The sequence below is a fragment of the Mustela putorius genome, unplaced genomic scaffold (assembly GCF_011764305.1).
Source record: "Mustela putorius furo isolate JIRA1106 unplaced genomic scaffold, ASM1176430v1.1 tig00000835_pilon_pilon_pilon, whole genome shotgun sequence".
Lineage (NCBI taxonomy): Eukaryota > Metazoa > Chordata > Mammalia > Carnivora > Mustelidae > Mustela > Mustela putorius.
Window position 1 is genome coordinate 8,408,889 of NW_025421492.1, and position 18,749 is coordinate 8,427,637.

Consider the following 18,749-nt stretch of genomic DNA (forward strand, 5'->3'; position numbering starts at 1 on the left):
CTCCGATGACGAGTGATACTGAGTATCTTTTCATGTCTTTTTTGGCATTTGTATGTGTTTGGAGAAATGTCTGTTCAAGTCTTTTTCCCACTTTTGAACATTTTTTGTGGTGGTGGTGACTTTCAGGGGTTCTCTTCATGTTCTGCATGTTAATCCTTGTCAGATCTATGATTTGCAGACGTTTTCTCCCATTCTCTGGGGTGTCTTTTTACCCCGGATAGTGTCTTTTGATGCACACAATTTAAAAATTTCATGAAGTTCAATTTTTTTGTTTTTTCTCTTGCTACTCTGCCTTTGGAATCGTATCCAACATGTCTAAGAAATCATTGCCAAATCTGATGTCATGAAGCTTTTGTCCTACGTTTTCTTCTAAGGGTTTTGTTGTTTTAAGTTTTACCTTTAGGTCTTTGATTCATTTTGAGTTATTTATTTATTTTATTTACTTATTTTGAGAGAAAGAGAGAGTGAGCATGAGGAGGGGGAGGTTCAAAGGGAGAAGCAGACTCCCTGCTGAGCAGGGAGCCAGATGCAGGACTCCATCAGGGACTCCAGGATCATGACCCGAGCCGAAGGCAGTCGATGAACCAACTGAGTCCCCCAGAGTCCCCTTGAGTTATTTTATGTGTGTTATTAGGGAAGGGGAACTTCATCGTTTCGCATGTGGATATCCAGTTTTCCCAGGATCATTTGTTGAAAGACTCTTTTCCCTACTGTAAGGTCTTGGCACCCTCATCAAAAATTATTCCCCATACGTGCAAGTGTTTGTTTCTGGGCCCTTTGTTTCAGTCCGCCTGTCTGTTACATTTGTCTTTATCCCGGGACCGTGCCGGACCGCGCCGTTCTGACTCCTGTAGATCTCTAGGAAGTTCTCCAGTTTTGCCCTTCTCAGTCCTCCAGGGTTGTTTGGGATATTTGCATTCCTTGGGATTCCGTGTGAATATTAGGAGGGTTTTTCTATTTCTGTAGAAAATGTCATTGGGATTTTGATCAAGGATTGCATTGAGTCTGTAGATCACTCTGGGTATAGTCTTCACTTGATCTTACATTTTAACAACATTAAGTCTTCCAATCCATGAACATGGGATGTGTTTCCATTTATTTATGTCTTCTTTACTTTCGGCAGTTTTGCAGTTTTTATTGTACGAGTCTTAAGTTAATTCTTAAATATTTTATTATTTTTGAAGCTATGTGGAATTGTTCTTATAATTTCCTTTTCAGATTGTCATTGGTAGTGTAGAGAAATGTAACTGATTTTTTTTTTTCTAAGATTTATCTGTTTATTTTAGTTGGGGGTGCACAGGGAGAGGGAGAGTCTCAAGCAGTCTCCACACTGAGCCCGGGGCTGAACACTGGGCTCGTTCCCACCACCCCGAGGTCATGACCTGAGCTGACACCAAGAGCTGGACACTCAACTGTTGACTCTTAACGTTGCTGGGGCACCACTGAAACACAGCTGGGTTTTGTGCATTGACTGTTTCTGCCACTTTGCTGCATTCAATCGTTAGGTAAAGCAGTTGTACTGTGTGGGGGAGATCTGTAGGATCTTTAGTGTTTCCTACATACAAGATGATAACCTGCAAACAAGTAATTTTACTTATTCCTTCCCAATAACATGGCTTTTATTTCTTTTTCTTGCATAGTTGCTCTAGCTGGAAATTCCAGTACTGTGTCCTGACCCAAAATGAAATGCTTTCCGTCTTTCACCATCTGGTATGCTGTTCCCTGTGGCTTTTCATGTTTGACCGATGTGGTTCCCTTCTTCTAGTTCATCGAATGCTTCATTTATTGATTTTTAATCACAAAAGCATATTGAATATTTGCTTTTTCTGCATCAGTTGAGATGGTCATGTGGTTTTTTTTCTTCATCCTGTTAATGTAATGTATGACATTGATGGTTTGCATGTTGAACTAACCTTGCATTCTGCTTGGTCATAGTGTGTAATGCTTTTAAAATATTTTGCTAGATTAGGTTTGCTAGTATTATAAGAGTTGTGCACCAGTGATCCGAAAGGATGTTGATCTTCATTTCTCTTGTCATGTCTTTGTCTGGCTTTGGTATCAGGGTAGTGCTGGGTTTACGGAGTGAGTTAGGAGATGTCCCTTCTCTTCTTAATTTTTTGGAATAGTTTTAGAAGGACTGATGTTAGTCTTTCTTTATATTTTTGGTAGATTTCACCAGTGAAGTCATTGGATCCAGGGCTTTTCTCTTGTCAGATTTTTTATATTGATTTTAATCTCTTAACTAGATACAGGTCTATTCAGATTTTCTGTTTCTTCATGAATAGTCTTAGTAGGTTTTGTGTTTCTAGAAATTCATCCATTCATCCAATTTTTTGCTGCGTGGGTACTAATGTATTCTCTTTTAATCCTTCTTGTTTCTGCTAACTGGAATGATTTTCCCACTTCGGTTTCTGAATTTAATAATTTGAGTCTTTTTTATTTTTTTCTTAGTCCAACTAGCTAAAGGTTTGCCAGTTTTATTGATGTTTTCAAAGAATGAACTTTTGACTTCATTCACTTTTAAAATTGTTTTTCTGTTCTTTATTTCATTTGTCTTTGCTCTAGCTTCAGCTTATTCTCCTTGTTCTAGTTCCGTAGTTGTGAAGTTAGGTCATTGATTTCCTCTTTTTTTTTTTTTTTAATTTTATTTATTTATTTGACAGAGAGACCCACAGTGAGAGAGGGAACACAAGCAGGAGGAGTGGGAGAGGGAGAAGCAGGCTCCCCGCCGAGCAGGGTGCCCGATGCGGGACTCTGTTCCAGGACCCTGGATCATGACCTGAGCCGAAGGCAGACTTGTAATGACAGCGCCACGCTGGCGCCCATCCTTACTCTTTTTTAATCTAAGCGTTTATAGCTATTAATTTCCCCCTTAGCACCACTTACGTTGTACCTCACAAGTTTTTGTAAGTTGTGCTTTCATTATCATTTGTCTCTAAGCATCTTTTAATTTCCTTTGTGATTTCTTCATAATCCATTGGTTGTTTTAAAGTGTTGTTGATTTTCCACAATTTTGTGAATTCTCTGTTAATGATTTCTAACTTTATCTCATTGTGGTTGGAGTGGATGTTTTGTATGATGATCTGTTGGGGCTCAGTTTGTAATGTAAGGTCAGGACTCCCTCGAGCAGTTCTCGGAGGAAAGGTCTAGTGGCCACATACCCTCCTAGCTTTTGTTTGTCTGGGAATGCCCTGATTTTACCCTGAGTTTGGAAGGACAGTTCTGCTGGCTATAGAATTACTTGGCTGACATGGGTGTGTGTTTGTTTGTTTTCTTTTTTTAAAGATTTTATTTATTTATTTGACAAACAGAGATCACAAGTAGGCAGAGAGGTAGGCAGAGAGAGAGGAGGAAGCAGGCTCCCCACTGAACAGAGAGCCCGATGCGGGACTCGATCGCAGGACCCTGAGATCATGACCCGAGCCGAAGGCAGAGGCTTAACCCACTGAGCCACTCAGGCGCCCTTGTCTTTGTCTTTTAAAACTTGTATTATGTGTCTCTCTATGGGTCTCTGAGCTCATCCCTGGATTTGGTCAAGCTTCCTCACTGTTCGCATGCGCGTCTTTCATCAGATTTGGAGTGTTTTCATCCATTACTTCCTCACATCTTCTCTCTGCCCTTTTCACTCTGGCTTCCCTTTCCGGGACTCCCACAATACGTACATTGGTTAGTACCCCGCTGTCTTGCAGTCCCTCAGACCCTTTTAATTTTCCTCCACCTGTTTCCATTCTGTTTCCCAGACTTGGTCGTCTCCTTGCTCTGTGTTCAGGTTTGCTGATTCTTCTGCATGGTTAGATCTGCCTTGAATCTCTTTAGGGAAATTTTCACTTCAGTCATTGTAGTTTTCAGCTCTTGACTTTCTTCTGGTTTCTGTTTAGGTTTTCTATCTCCTTATTCATATTTATGTTTTGTTCGCATGTTGTTTTCCTGACATTCTGCACATCTTCATTTCTTTAAACATCCTTAATACTTTCCTTTTAATGTCTTTGTCTAGTGTATCTGACATCAGGTCTTTTTCAGCGGTGGTTTCTGTTGGTTTATAATTTTCCTTTCATACTTTTTGGGTGTTTTTTTTTAATGCCTCATTATTGTTGAACGCTTTCTTTTTTTCTCTTTTAGTATAATAACGTGGTAACTCTAGAATTCAGTTCTCTCTCTTCCTCAGGGTTGGCTGGGATTTTAGTCATTATATTGATTCGTTGATTTTTTTATTATTATAGGCTGTCTTTGTGCCGGGTTATCAGTCTGAGGTGTACATTTAATGTCTTCTCAGGTCTTGACTGAGCCTTTCCGTGGGCACGCACAGTCCCTTCCTAATTCCCACCTGTGCAGCTGTTTCTGAATGTCCTAATGTGTGGCTCCCAAAAGGGGGCCAAGGGGGCCCTTGCCCTTTCAATGCCCTTGGCGTCGCTAGAGCTGGAGCTGGAGGGGTGGCAGCGATGGCCGCCAGGCTCGGTGTCGGCACCTGTGTGATGGGAAGCCACCGTCCGTGTCAGAGCGTAGACCCTGCTACTGGGAGGACAGGTCCTTGCCCACCTGGCGTCTGCAGGCTGTTCCAGAAATACGTGCACAGCTGCCTGCGGTGTGGCTGGGTGGCTGCGACCGTGCTGAGAGCTCGGAGAGACCCACACTGACGACTTCCCCTGGACAATTGCAGGCCTTCGGCAGACCCCACAGTCCCCAAAGAGTCCCATCAGACAGAGTCTGCCCCTGGGGTCGTTGCCTGGGTGGGGAGAGATTCCTGGTGCTCCCTGCTCTGCCCTCTTCCCAGCATCCTCTGTCTAAATTCCCTTGTTTTTCACCTTTATTCTGCAGTGGGGCTTCCCTGCTCACTCGCTGAATCCAGCTCGTACACTTGTTTCCATCACTGCATGTGCCTGAAGTGAAAAAGGTTGCTAACTTGCTGTTTTTCCCCTTCTCTCTCTGCAAACAGGAAGACTGTGACCCACCCGTCCATGAGAGTCTCAGCATAGAAAACACACTGTGGGCAAGCACCATTGTCGCATCAGGTACGAGACACACTCTCTCACTAGCGCCAGCTCTCACATCTAGGTGCTCTGTGTAGTGGAGTGCCTGCGCGCATGGTGTCTGAAAATCCCGCCCTGCGCCACGGGCCCTTACCCTGAGGGCTGAGTCCTAGCAAGCTCTGGCTGTGGGCCGTGGGCCGTGGGCTGTGCGTGGCAGGGAGCAAGACACAGAGCAGCTTGGGGGCTTCTGCTGGTTCTGATTCTCTGCAGACTTCTCAGTGTCCCTCACTCGGACGTGGCACAGCGCAACTGGGGAGGGAAGTGGTGGCCCTTGGGGGGGTCTTCCCACTCCTCAGTCACCCAGGAGAGTTCGGAAGAGGTCACTGAGCTGGGTTTGTCTGTCGGGGAGAAAAGTATCCAACGAGATGGGGGCTGTGGGAGGTATTTCATGTTGGGCCTTTGGAGACCAGAGTAGAGCTGCTTAATTTTCTTCCGAGTGACACTGGGGGATGTTGCAGTATTTCTACTGTCTGAACGGGGTGGGGGTGGTGACCTAAAGACACATTTTGGGGAGTAGATTTTCTGGGAGGTATTGAAATCTAAATGATGGTCAGCTTCTCAGAAAGTGGTTGACTTAGTACTGGTAACCAGGGGAGAATCTTAGCAGTGAGGAGCCTGGGGGATGCTGGTGGGGGTTGGAAGGCTGGGGGACGTGCAGGGTAGGGCCGTCTCTTCTCAATCTGTGGCCCAACACCCACAGCCTTCCTGCCTCGGAGCTCAGTTGCTCTTCTGATCCCTCCGCAGGCCAGGTGCTGGCGAATGCCCAGGCCTGGGTGCTCAGGGGAAGGATGGCTTAATGAAGTGAGGCTGGTGCTTTACCCTCTGCCGAGTGCCACGGGGAAGTATGCCCGCAAAGCAAAGAAGCCAAAATCCTTACCCGGCCAGAGCTCACGGGAGGAGCAAGCAGGGGCTCCAGGGAGGGGGTGGAGAGGCACAGGTTGGATTTGGGAGCTCCCTGGCAGCTGTGTTGAGGGCCTTACCACTGTAGGCGGGGGAGGCTGGTGCCGGGGCCACGGGCCCCGGAAGGGAAGGTCAGGGCAGTGCTGGGCACGCGGGGGCCATGGGGCCTGTGTGCCCAGCAGCGTGTAAACGAGACCCCTGTGGGGGTCCGCGTGTGTACCTCTTAGGGACTAGAGGATGTGGGGGAACCTAGTTTTATACTAATGTTTTCTATGTTTAAGAAAAAGCTTGATGGCAAATAGGACAATTCTAATAGAAATTGAGGCATTTCGTGATTTTTGTACTGATGATTTTTTAAATTTCTCAAACTAAAGAGAAAGAGAAGTAAGGCAGCACACCAAGGAGAGAGTCGAAGGGCGCAGGCCAGGTCTCGGGCTGTGCAGACCCCAGGGAAGACACACTCCCCGTGCCTGGGGGTCACTGTGGACAGGGAACTGCTGCCGGGAGGAGTCTCAGTCTCGTCTGTGCTTCCTCCTTGCCGCTGTTCTGAGTCACAGGCCGGTGTGGTGCTGTCGCCGGTAGCCTCCCTGTGCTGTCCTGGTTGTTCACACGGCGCACAGCCAGGCTGTCGCAGGGCCAGGGTTTCATCCAGGGGGCTGTCCTCAACGGCTGCCACCCTTCAGCCTTTAGTATTTCATAGTTTGTAGGAAAATACTTTAAACATACCGTAAATAAGCTGATACGTGGTCACAGATTTCACGTTTTCCATGTCTACAGCTGTATTCTATTTTGTTTCCATCATAATGAAGATGCGTTTTCAAAAATGTTTTATTTGTGATCTTTTTGCTCCCTGTGTATTAGGATGTTGCTACTGACCCCCAGTGCTATCGATCTGTGGCCTCTCTCCCCGCAGAGACGGAAGCCCCCGAGCGGAAGGCTTCCGTGATGGCCTTGATAATTCCCTGTACACACCACTCCTCTCCTGTCCACCACTCTCTGGGTGACCTTGACACGTGGCAGCTCCTCGTTGCATACGTGGGCAGAGCAGACATGAATCTAGGTGTCACGTATGCTGACGACTGTTTCTGACTCCCTCGTGCTTAGAGTTCAGTTAGCCCACTGGGCCTGTGTTCCCAGAACGGATTTCTACTGCTCCAAAACCATCCGTTCAAAAAAGTTTAAATAAGACCCTTCTAATTTTAATTTGTGTTTGGACATTTTAAAAATGCAAGCTGTTTTCAGTAATTTTAAATATTTTAACACATACCTACCTTTATTTAAAAACCTTAATAGTGTGAGCAGTTACTAGATTCTGCATATTATCAAACTGCTGTGCTCAAGCTATGTTTGAAAGACCTTGGGTTTCTAGGAGTTACTTAAGGGCTCATATCTTCTTTATATTTGATTGTAAGTTGAGAAAGAAAGACCAGAGTTTTTTAAATTTTTATTTTTTAAGTGATATGTGTGCACTGAATTCAGGTTGCCTCCTAGGTAAAGTGAACTTGGACCATCCTCCCTTGTCCTGGGGTTCTGAGTGCGTGGGAACGAGGGCTCATGTTAGCACTCCAGGGGACCAAGGACCAAGGGTCCCTGAAGAGGGACAGACACAGCTGCTTGTGGTGCCTCTATCTTCATCCCCGTGTTGGTCTGTGGGCGCCATTCTTCCAAGAGCAGAGTCAGTGACAAGAGAGTGTTCTGATCTTAAACTGCCAAGAAGCGGGAAGCAGAGATGTTCCTCTTGAGCAGGGCTGCTGGGCGCGTGTGCCCACGGTAGTGACCCCCTCTAGAGTGGGGGCATGTGTGCCCACGGCGGTGGATCTGCCAAAGCAAGGCTGCTGGGCGCGTGTGCGGACGGGGGTCCGGGCTGACCTCTCCAGAGTGAGGGTCTGTGCATAGACAAGGGTCAGGGCTGGTACTGCTGGTGATAAAGAAACAAAATGAGAGGAGACACTTGGACACTTTTATAAAGCAGTTGGATGAAATGATTTAATGTTGAAGAAATTGGGATATGCACATTCTGTTTGGTTTTTGTGTTGTTTCCTCTCCTTCGGTGATGCCTGGCATGGTGTTTCACGAGACTAGTGCTCGTGACCGCTTAGAAACTTTGAAACCACCCCTGTTGCTGTGGTGTGCGTGGTTTGTGAGGCTCCTGCTGCAGAGGGGGCGCGGGACGGGCCATGGGGAAGCAGGAGACCCTGTGTCCAGCTGCAGCTCCCGAGGGGCCTGACCCTGAGAGCTCTGCTGTGGCTGCGCTGGCGGCAGGTGGGGGCGGCAGGTGGCGCAGGCGCAGTGGGAAGCCCAGGGGCAAGCAGCCCTGCCCGAGGAGGAGCCCAGAGCTGGTGCAGGTGGCGGTGTCCGTCTGTGTCTCTCTGAGCCACGTTGCTGAGGCGAGTCGTCAGGGTTTGCGGGGCTGTTGCATGCTCCTGTTCCAGCCGAGCCTGGGGCTCTGTCGGGACGCGCCCAGGGAGAGCACGTCGTGCCCAGGAGCCGGCGGGTGCCGCGTGCCAGTCAGGAAATACTGCGGTTGGTTGCGAGCTCGCAGGTCGGTGGGTCTCAGACGTGCCACCTCGGTCCGACTTTCGGAAGAATGAGCTCTGTTGTTCGCTCTCAGGTCTCGTTTTGAAAATGAGCAGGGAAGCCCTCGGCCGTGTCTCTGCCTTCCCGACGGAGCGCTCAGCCGGGCCGCGCCGACTGGTCCGTGAGTCCAAGCGGGCCGTGCTGGTGCCCAGGAAAGGTGACAGCCCCCGAGAGAAATGCGCTGAGTGCACGGAGTGACCCTTCGTAGTGAGGACGGGAGGGTCTCAGAATACAGGTGGGCGCCTTTACCAGACGTCAGCGGGTCACACAGGGAACGCCGCAGGAGGCGTTCAGGTAGAGGCTCTTCAGTTCAAGGCTCAGCGCGCAGGACCGACGGTGGCATCTGCGCGTGTCCGGGCGCACGAGTGTTGTTGGTCTGGGCAAGTCTCAGATTGCATTTGGGTCCTCCCAGCCGCGGTGCCAGCCTGGAATCTGCACCGCTCATAGTTCGTCTGGATGTCAGGACAGTGTTGCCGAGCCTGATCACGTTTTAAGTCTTTTCTGAGACACTTTGTTCTGCTAATATTAAAAATAATTTTGTAGTTTATCTTGTTCTTTCTTTGTACGTTTTTAACATTAGTGAGCTTATTTAACATGAGACACTCGTGTATTCTGTTTAAGTTTCGTGTAGTTGGCAAAATGGGAAGAAAACCCTGGTGCAGTCAGAGCTACTGTATTGCTTCAGTGGCACGAGAACTGCTGCTGTGTTTGTCGTGGGAGTCCTGGGGAGGGTGAGGTCCCTGCGCAGTCCGTGCTTTCCTGAACACCTGGGGCAGACTGTCGTCTGCGGGTTTGTTTGGACAGGGCTCCAGAAGGGTAGCGTCCACACAGTTTGGGCCACCTTCCACGCTGGAAGGGCTGCTCTGCTTCCAAGAGGCTCAGGAAATTCAACCTCACAGCTCTGCCAGCCGCACACAATTAACAAGGAGAGAAGAAAGGAGATGCTTATTTTGAAAGAAACATGTGTCACCTCTGTGGGGTGACCGCTGAGCCGTCCTCTAGCACCTCCCTGTCTTCCTGAACACTTCGTGGGTGAAACTGTTCATTATCTAATGCATATAATTTGCAGCTATCTGTTCACATAAATCCAAGAGATCGCTAGGATTACCTTTATTCCGTGGGTCCTGACTTATGACGCACTGAATTGCACACATTGCACTAATGTGACCTCAAAGAGTTTTTGTAGAACCGTTACAGTGAATCCTGCAGCGCTGTTGGTCTTCGGGAGTTTATGGACTTGGTCATCTTTAATCATTTCACATCAGAATTTATGGAAACTAGGAGTATAGATTATGCATAGCTACCGTTTAGAACAGACTTCTGTGGTTTCTAATTTGACATCACAGAGATGAGTGCCTCGGAGCCTTCGTAACCCAAGGTTGTTCCGGGTGTTTCGTCTTTTACCTGAGGTCTGAGGCGCGAACACAATTAGAAAACCAGACTTTAGGAGACATGAGTTTAAAAGGCTAATGACACCTAAATTCAGCATCCGGTATTAGTGATGTAACTGTCCCTCGTTGTTTTAATTGTATACGAGCTGAAATGTCCGCAGGGGCTCGCAGACCTGGCAGTGCTCGACTGTGTCGCTCGGGGACGGTGGCTCCGCAGGGGCAGGGCTGCTCTGAAGGCCCCGGCATGCGTCCGAGGACTTGAGGACGCAGCGTCCCTGCACTTACCTGTGGGGCTGCCCACGGGGACCCACGAGCGGTGTCAGCCTTTCTCCTGACAGTGAGAAGATTGTTAGTCCATTTCCTGACGTAGTACGTAGGGAAATTTGTACGGCTGAAGAAATCATTTGAGTTCCTCAGAGTTTATTTTGAAAGTTGAGATTAGACTTTCTTGAAGGAGTTAAATTAAATGTGCTGTGAGATAAATTTATGTAAAAGTGAGTAGTGACTAATATCCTCCATCAAGACTTTGATGAGGAAGTGTTCTCTCTGTGCTCACCCTTTGAGGCATCTCTGTAAGCACCGCTCTCGTGTTTCCGCAGGTACTGTAATAGGTGTTGTCATTTATACTGGAAAAGAGACTCGGAGTGTAATGAACACATCCAATCCAAAAAATAAGGTAGGCTAGCTGAAGGGGCAGCTGCTTTAATGACCGATTTTCCCTTCCAGTAAGAAAGTACGTGCGGTTCTGAAGAGCCTGTTCATAACCTAAACCAGACTCTCGGGTCTGAACGTGGCAGCATGCTGAAGAACTTCCACAAGTGTCTTTTCTTGGTCAACCGAAGTTTCTATATCTCTTAAGTTTTCTTTGTTGGTTATACCATTTGCCCATGATTTATAGTTTGTACTCTTTTTATACGTTGATGGCTCATTTAAAAAAAAAAAAGAATCTGTATTAATAGTTAATAGTATTTGATGGTGTGACATTGTTGAACTTGTTTCATTTAAGTTATTTTCATTTCACAAGCATGTTGAAAACCGATTTTAGTTTTAAAGACTGCTTGATTAAATTCCTGAATTGATCATGTTTCTGTTACACTCCTGAAATCGTCGCTTACACAGGCAGCACGTGTATGCAAGTTCCACAGCCTGTTTGAATTCTCCGTTGCTGTTACTTGGTTCAGACATTTTGTACGGTCAAGTCACAGAGTGGGTCATGTCCACTTTATGAGAAGTCTTTCTAACTGTGCATTTTGCTCTTTATTTGAAATGTAATCTGAGCTGCATCTAAGTAGAACGAAAAAGCACTCCCGCGCATTTAGGACTTGCTTTGTGAGTAACTGATAGAAGAAGTTGTCTTTTGTAGGAAGTTTTATTGCTGAGCAGAGGAAATGAAGTAAATTTTTGAAAAGATATTTTTAAAGACAAAATGCATTCCATTTTTTCCAGCGAAATACTGTTTCAAAAACCAGTTAGCCCTCCCGGCATCGGGAAAGTGGCCCCTACCCTCCGAGTGCCTGCGCCTTTGTAGCACAGCAGAGGCGCTCTGGGGCGTGTCCTGTCTGGAGGGTGTCCTTGCCCGCTCCGGGGTGTGCGGCCCCCCCCAGCGGGGCTGAGGAAGAGGCGTTCGTGGACTCCAGATGTCTGTGTGTGACACGTTTACTCAAGTGAAAGACCCTTTCCCTGTGATAACGGAAAACGGTGCCTGTCGATGTGTACTACAACCTTGGGCTCATCCGAGGAGACTGAACGTACCGCAGGTTGTTATGTTCCAGTAGAGTTAGATGTATTTAAATTATTAAACAAGTTATTGACAGAGTTACATGCATATTTGTTGGTATGTGTTCTATAAAGTACAGTGATTTTTTTTCTTTACTAAGCAAAACCTGAACGTTCTCCTGATGCATATATAGGTTGTAGGGTATGTTTTGTTTCTTAATCATATCTAGTCATTTTACTTTTAGGATGACTGTGAGGGTAAATTTAAATATTAAATTGTAAAATGTTAACAGTTACCCTGTCACGTAACACAGCTCCTGTCTCCTCCTGCCGTACGCGTCAGGACAGCTTCCTTTCTGCCGTGCTCTCCCCCTGGGGGTGTGGACCCAGTTGGGCGACCTTTCCGCAGTGTGTACCGGTGGTGAAGAACTCCGGCTGGGGCTGTGCTGCACGGCCAACCAGCTCTGTGACACTGGGCAAATGGCTGGTTGTGCGTCTTCCCGCTCCGCACCTGTCACCCAGCATTACTGCCCTTCCTGTACCGCGAAGCGTGCCTCGCGAGTGAGTGCCCGAAACACTCAGCGCACACCTCGCTGTGCGGGCACCCCGCCCCCGCTGCCCCGCGGGGGGCTGGATGCGCTTGTGCCCCCGGCAGCAGTCCTCCCTCCCTCCTTTTAAAAAAAAAAACTTGGAAATGTCCTCGGTGTTAACACAGCATACCTTAGTAGGAAGAGTATCTCTGACTTTTTGCAGAGCTGGATGCTGAGCCCCTCTCTGCCGCTTCTCAGCCTCACGGGTGGCACAAACATGCTCTTCCGCTGGCTGGCGCCTTCCTGGTGCTGCCGTCACACCTCCCCTGCCAGGTGGGTTTCCTTGTGACGGTGACAGCTGAGGCCCAGGCAGAGCGTGACGCGTGGCAGTTGCTGCGTGAAGTACTTGGTCTGTGGCTTCGTGAATCTGTGCCACTGCGCTCGGAGGGAACGGTGGCATCCGGTTCTGGAGCCGGGGACGTTGTGGCGCGGGGGGGGCTGGCTTCTCTGTGGAAGCGCTGTGGGTCAGAGAGAGCCAGTTCTGTAAATTCAGGAATGCTTCCAGGAGAAGAATAAAATCTCTAAATCTGCAAACCTTAGTAAATCTTCCCAAGCATCAAGTGCCAGATTCATAAGAAAAAAATTCGGGAAACTTTATAAGCTACAGTGGCCAAAAGTCAGAGGGGCGGTCGACCTAGGGGAAGTACTGGTGTGTGTCGCATGGGAAGATCGCGGGATGCTCGGACCCAAGAGGGAAAGGAGGGCAGAAAACGTTCCTCGCTTCGGGCCCCACGTGACGGCGACCTCTCGGTGTCCTTCCGGAGGTGACTAAACCAGCGAGCCTTTGGACTTCAGAGAAGGCCCCTGCACACAGAAAGGAGGCATTTCAGAGGGAAAGCAGATTCCCCTGAGTTTGCCTTCTTTACGGAAGCTCCCCGTTCCTCAGACTCCGTTCCGTGGCGTGTGGAGGGCAGCGGTGGACCCGGCGCTGCGGGGAGATGTCGCTGTGGGGCTCACGGCAGCAAAGAAGCCGGAGCTGGAATCCGTGTTTGTGATCGAGTCCTCTCTAAGGCACGCTGTGGTACAAATTGCCCTAAGAACTGCAGTGGCTCTGCTACAACCGAGACTGCTTTTCTCCTCAGCGCGTGTCTGACGTGTGGACGGGCGCGCTGCGCGTCATGGCCCCTCGGAGCCCTGCTGGACACGTGCTCCCGGCACCGCTGGGGGCGAAGACGCGGGCGGGCGGGTTACATACCGAATGGCTCAGGCCACCCTTCCTTGGCCAGACCAAGGAATGGCCTCACGGACGGGGAAGGCTGAGCCCCAGTGCGGAAGGAGGGAAAGCGGAGTATCAGTGGCTTCGGGCCGCGGGCACCCCCGTGGCCGTCCGTGAGCGTTCTCAGGCCTTTCGCGCACAGTAAGAGCCGAAACAAAACAGGAGCGCCCAGGAGCGGCCTCAGCAGCGGGGCCGAAGCGGAGGACGGTCGGAGCCCGGGGAGGCCCGCAGCGCGCCGGCGCCGCACAGGTCGCTGGGGACAGAAACGGAGAGAGACGAGTGGATTTAGCGACAGGGGAGTCATTGTCTGTCATTGTTGTGGCGGATCGGATGGAAGCAGATGGGGGAACTCTGTGAGGACCAGGGGTGAGGGGAAGGCCCGGGCGGCCAAGGCTCCGGAGGGAGCCCCGTGCACCAGGACAGCCGCGGGGACGCAGGCAGAGGGTCTGACTGGTTTTGTTTCCGATGAGAAAATGATAAAATTTCATGCTTTCCATAAAACAAGAAAGGCCTTAGTTTATAGAGGAGAAGCTGTCGTCTGCGGAAGGGGGAGTCTTCGGGGCGTCCCGCGGCCACGTCAGGTCCCTGGAGAGAAGACTCCGTCGTCAGCACAGAAGAGCTGCCGTGGGCAGTAGCGCGCAGTCCCGTGGCCCTGGACGCGTGTGGCCCGTCCCCAGTCCGCCAGCCAGCGTGTCTCGCTCCGTAGCGCGGCCGTGACCCTGGACGCGTGTGGCCCGTCCCCAGTCCGCCAGCCAGCGTGTCTCGCTCCGTAGCGCGGCCGTGACCCGCCCTCCCTGCAGCGTGAGGAGGGGGTCGTGCTCATTGGTGCCGCGTGTGCGCGCTTCCGGGACGGGAGCCCTCCGGGAGCCGCGGCGCTGAGCGGGGCAGGAAGCAAACGGTGACCGTCCCTCCGGGACAGGGACGCACTGAGCGGCCGGCGGGAGCCGGAGAGGGTTTGCCCGAGTTCACCTCCGAGTGCTCGAGCTGTGTCGAGCTGTGTGAAGGCCCCGACTGCTGCTGGAGTCTTCTGTTCGAAGCAGAGCCCGTCAGGGGTGGGGGGGCTCTCTCAGGCTGATGTTCGGGAGCCGCAGAGCAGAAGCAGAGACGTGGACAGAGAAGTGGTTGCGCCAGAGGGACCGGGGTGGGGCAGGTGGGTCCCGGTGACAGCCGTCTGCAGGTGCTCACGGGAGGCACTGCTGGACGTCGCGGCCCGCCCGTGGGGCCCGTCTCCCCCTGGGAACACACCAGCCGTCCCTGCGGGTTGGGGGATGGGGCTGTGACTTCCCCTGGAGGCCAGAGGTGTTCACCAGCACCTGTACCCTTCAGGGGCGCTCCCGGGGCGGCGTCAGGGGATGTGCGCCGTTTAAGCAGTGCGGCTGCTGCTTCCTGAAACCTGTTGTTAACCTTGTCATTCTGCCCGTCTCACTTCCGAAGCCTTCATTTGGGCATTTCTCCTTTTGTCTTCACTTTGTCTGTTTTGTTCTTCTGTTGCTGCTTGTCAGAAAGTAAACATTACACAGAAGAGTGAGGCGGAAAATAGGATGGCGTGTCTCATCTTCTCCCGCGGCCACAGATGCCCCCACTGGTCGCCAGCGCGCATTTTAAACAGATGGAGGCAGTCTCTGTAGCTGCTGCCTTCGCCCCCTGTCTCCCTCTGCAACGCTCTCTGTCCACACGGCCTCGTCTCGTGGCCCCGCTGAGTAGACCGGGGCTGGCGACATCAGCGTCACCACCGCCTGCGCAGGGGCTGCCCCCGGGTGTCTCTCCTGGACCTCCGGAGTCGGAAACAGAGGGCTGGGACACATACTGATAACCGAGAGCCGCCGCCTCCGTCGTGGCCATGACAGTCTGAGACGGAAGAGCCTTCGTAGGCTGCTGGACTCCGCTGCGGCCAGGGTCGCTGACCGGCCAGCGATGCCCCCCACGCAAACTCACGCTTCCAGAGTGGGCCTTGGAATCTAAGGTGATCATTTTACAGAATCAGGACGTACAGCTTTAAGCTTATTTACAAGGCTTTATCAGAATACTCTCTAAGATGTAGCACGTTTTGTCCTGTCCTGGGGGTTAATACCGAATTCTATGACGTTGTTCAGTGAAGGACAGTCCTGAGACGCAGGCCGGCTCCCGAGGCTCCTGCGATTCCTGACGCCTGCAGCGTCCCGACAGGCACGAGCAGGGACACGGGCTCTACCCGGTCTGAAATTTCTATCTTAGAACTTCAAACAAACCGAAAGTTCTTATTACTAAGCAGTTACTTTTATAATAATATTTGGTGAAAGTTTAAATTATAAGGAATACAGCTTGAGTAATGGACTGTTTTATAAAACCTAGCTTGAGATATATTTAATAAGATGATACTTGATTACATTTGAGGGGGAAAAATTCTTACAGGAGGTTAAGAAAAATCAATTGTGACAGGCTGTCATTTTCATGCCGCTCATAACAATAAGTGCTCCGAGCAAGAGCATCAGGGCTGAAACGGTGACACAGACGGCCTCAAGCAGTCATTGTAATCCCTTGGGCGTACTGATTTGTGTTTCTAATAAAAAGATGCTTTCAGACGTCTCACTGACAGACAGGTGATCTGTGCCATTAGGTGCATTAGAGCTACTTCTCATTCTTTGAATTGTTGTAAGGGCCTTTTCAGATAACAGAACAAAATAGAATCAGCTCTGCTGTATTTTGCAGGGTGAAATATCAAGGCTGTGTTGGAGAACAGCTTTCTTATTTTAAAAAGGACAAATTATTAATATTTTAAGAGTTGCGTTGACTTTTATTAAGATGTTACCGAGGAATAACTTAGTTCTCTTTTTTCTTGTGGTTACGTGCAATCGTAGCACCCCTTAATTTTTCTAATAGTTGCCTCCTTGAGTAATAAGATATCTTTGGGTTTAAATACGTGTTTAGAAACGTGACCGTGTGCCCGTGCGAGTGCCTTTGCTGTGGGATACCGCAGTGTGGTCCATCCCCACAGGCAACGAGGCTGCGGGAGTGCCGATTGGGGTCACTGTTAGTAATAGTGACAGTCGCAGTGTTTGAAAGCCTCATCGGGAAAAGCTCAACGAGAGGAACAGGTGCCCAAGAGCGCAGTTGGACGGCGTGCTGGCGGGACCCAGGGCGGCTCTCGGGGTTATGGCACGCACGCGCCCACCTTTGCTGCACTGCTGTGACCGTGCACTTCCGTTTTCCAGCCGTTCACTGTTGAAAGTTGTGTCTTCATCAGCAGGGTGAATGTAAGGAGACTTACGGCTTCAGGAAAGCAATGAAGAGGCAAAACGCTAAGTGGTTAGAAAGCAGCCCTAATGATCACATCTGGGACGTAATGCTCTATCAGAGTGTGCAGCAGATAGCTACCCCGGAAAGCCTGGGTGTAGTCCCTAAGTTCCTTTTCAATATGAATTTGATTATAAAGCAGGTGTTCTAAACAGGAGCATGAGCATATTTATTTTTTAAATAATTGCTTTGTATCACTACAGCACTTAGTGCTACCTAAAGTCCGGGTGAGGAGGGCTTGTGAGTTACTCGTTGCTTACTTGGTGAGATTGTGGCCCCGTTAAATTCTTTACAGTCACAGACTGAACAGACAAGGGCAGGGGCCCTGGATGGCTCAGCTGGTTCAGCGTCTGACGCTCGGCTTCGGCTCAGCTTGTGATCTCGGGATCCGGGGATCCGGCCCCCGGTCAGCGGGGATCTGCTGGGGCTTCTCTCCCCTCCCCCCCTCATGCTCTTTCTCTCAGTCAGTAAAGAAATCTTCTAAAAATGAAAAGTATCATTTATTCAAGAAGGAAATAAATGTTTTCCTAATGGTCTTTGTGTTTTTGAAATCCTTGTTTCCTTACTCTGAGGCCATGAGGACGGTTCGAAATTAGTGGAAGTGGGACGTCTTGCTGACCGTGACGTCTGCATCTGACTTCGTGCGAGCTCCCAGAGCGGAGTCCTTCCCGGCGCAGATTCTCCCGAAGCCTTTTTTGGTGGAAGCCATTTTGGGCAGATGAGAGACAGGATCTGGAATATCTAGTAGGACCGAGAGTAAGGAGTAAGACCGGTTTTAAACCTTGGCCGGGCATTGGAGGAAGGTAGAGTGTGGGTGATGGTGGGATGAGTGGAGACAGGAGAAGGATCGTGAGATCTTCCCGTTCTTTCGAGATTCCCAGAGTTGACCTCTTCTTCCCAGGAGGGTGGTGGCGGGTCTGGGTGGCACAGACCCGTGGTAGGACTGCATACGGGGGCCTCCCGTGGCCATCGTGGATCGGAAACAGGTCGTCTGTATGGGTCTGGGTTCAGACGCAGACTTTGCTGGAGAAAACTGCAAGCCGGGGCGGCTAGAGGGGAAGCTCACTGGCCTCCTTGCTCTGTCTTGGGAAGGTCTGCTGTGCAGGGTGGTCACCTCCGCCGGCCCCCGTGTCTCTTCCTCCTGAGAGAGAGAAGCCGGTCCAAGGTTGGGGCGCGGTGGAGGGACATCAACTAGCCGGCACTTGGCCGGCCGAGTGCAGTGCTTTCCTACGGGCTGTGGCTGGGGTGGGGGGAGCCGGCCCCTGCTGGCCACCGTGGCAGCGTCAGGCCTCTGGCATATCGCCCACCACGCATGCTGAGTGATTAGAAGGTTTCCTTAAGGGACGGATCGTTTTTTTTCCCCTCCACAGTTATTTTTTCTAAGCGACAGTTTTATTAAAAATATTCCTCAGAAGCAAATCTTAAGACATCTGGTTTCAACTTAATTATTTTCTCCTACATCTGAAAACATACTCTGAATGCTACTGTTTTTTTAGTTTGATTTGTCAACATTAGAGTAGCAACTGTACCAAAGTTTCTTTTTTAAAACTGCATTAACTAAAACATGTGTATGATAAATTTAACATGAAATTAAATGGTTTTCTTCTCTCCTATGTAATTAACAGTGTCAGCTAATAATTACCTTTTGTAAAACTTTAAAATATATCGTGTGTGTGCGCGCGCGTGCATGCGAGCTTTCCCACCGTGAGGAACCGTTGACTGCCTGGCCGAGGGGCCGTCACCCACAGTAAGCCACTCCGAAAGGCTTGTTTTTGAGCCGTGGAAGACCGTCAAAACCGTAACTTTCTTGAGGCCTTGAGTCAGAATGACATTTTTGAGCACAGGACACACACAGTTCTGCGGGGTAAGTTACACAACAGACATTCCTTTTTCTTCACTTGAAGTCAGCATGCCAGTGTATTTCTAAATAGTATTTTCAAAAGGCAGTAGGAGAAGTTTCAGATATCCTCTGTGAAGGTCCTCCAGAGAGCAGAGCCTTCCGGCGGCAAAGCCTTAGTATTAGTTGGAATACTTAACTGTTTGACGTTTTTAAATGCTG

The 18,749-nt window shown here is 49.9% G+C and overlaps 1 protein-coding gene across 12 annotated transcripts in view; it reads left to right on the forward strand.

The window, feature by feature from the left end:
- The window catches only part of ATP9B (ATPase phospholipid transporting 9B (putative)), a 223,525-nt gene that overhangs the window by 101,872 nt on the left and 102,904 nt on the right, over positions 1-18,749 (forward strand). For 10 of the 12 annotated variants that reach the window (XR_006608195.1, XR_006608194.1, XM_045085258.1 and 7 more), the window contains 2 exons: positions 4,934-5,009; positions 10,495-10,571. The exons of 1 other annotated variant lie outside the window; for it this stretch is intronic. Coding sequence is in view for 8 of the 11 variants with exons in the window: in XM_045085258.1 (XP_044941193.1) it covers positions 4,934-5,009; positions 10,495-10,571 (153 nt within the window). In the remaining 3 variants the exon portion in view is untranslated. Of the gene's footprint in view, positions 1-4,933; positions 5,010-10,494; positions 10,572-18,749 lie in introns of those variants that run through there. One more of the 12 variants, XM_045085261.1, reaches the window with a different exon arrangement.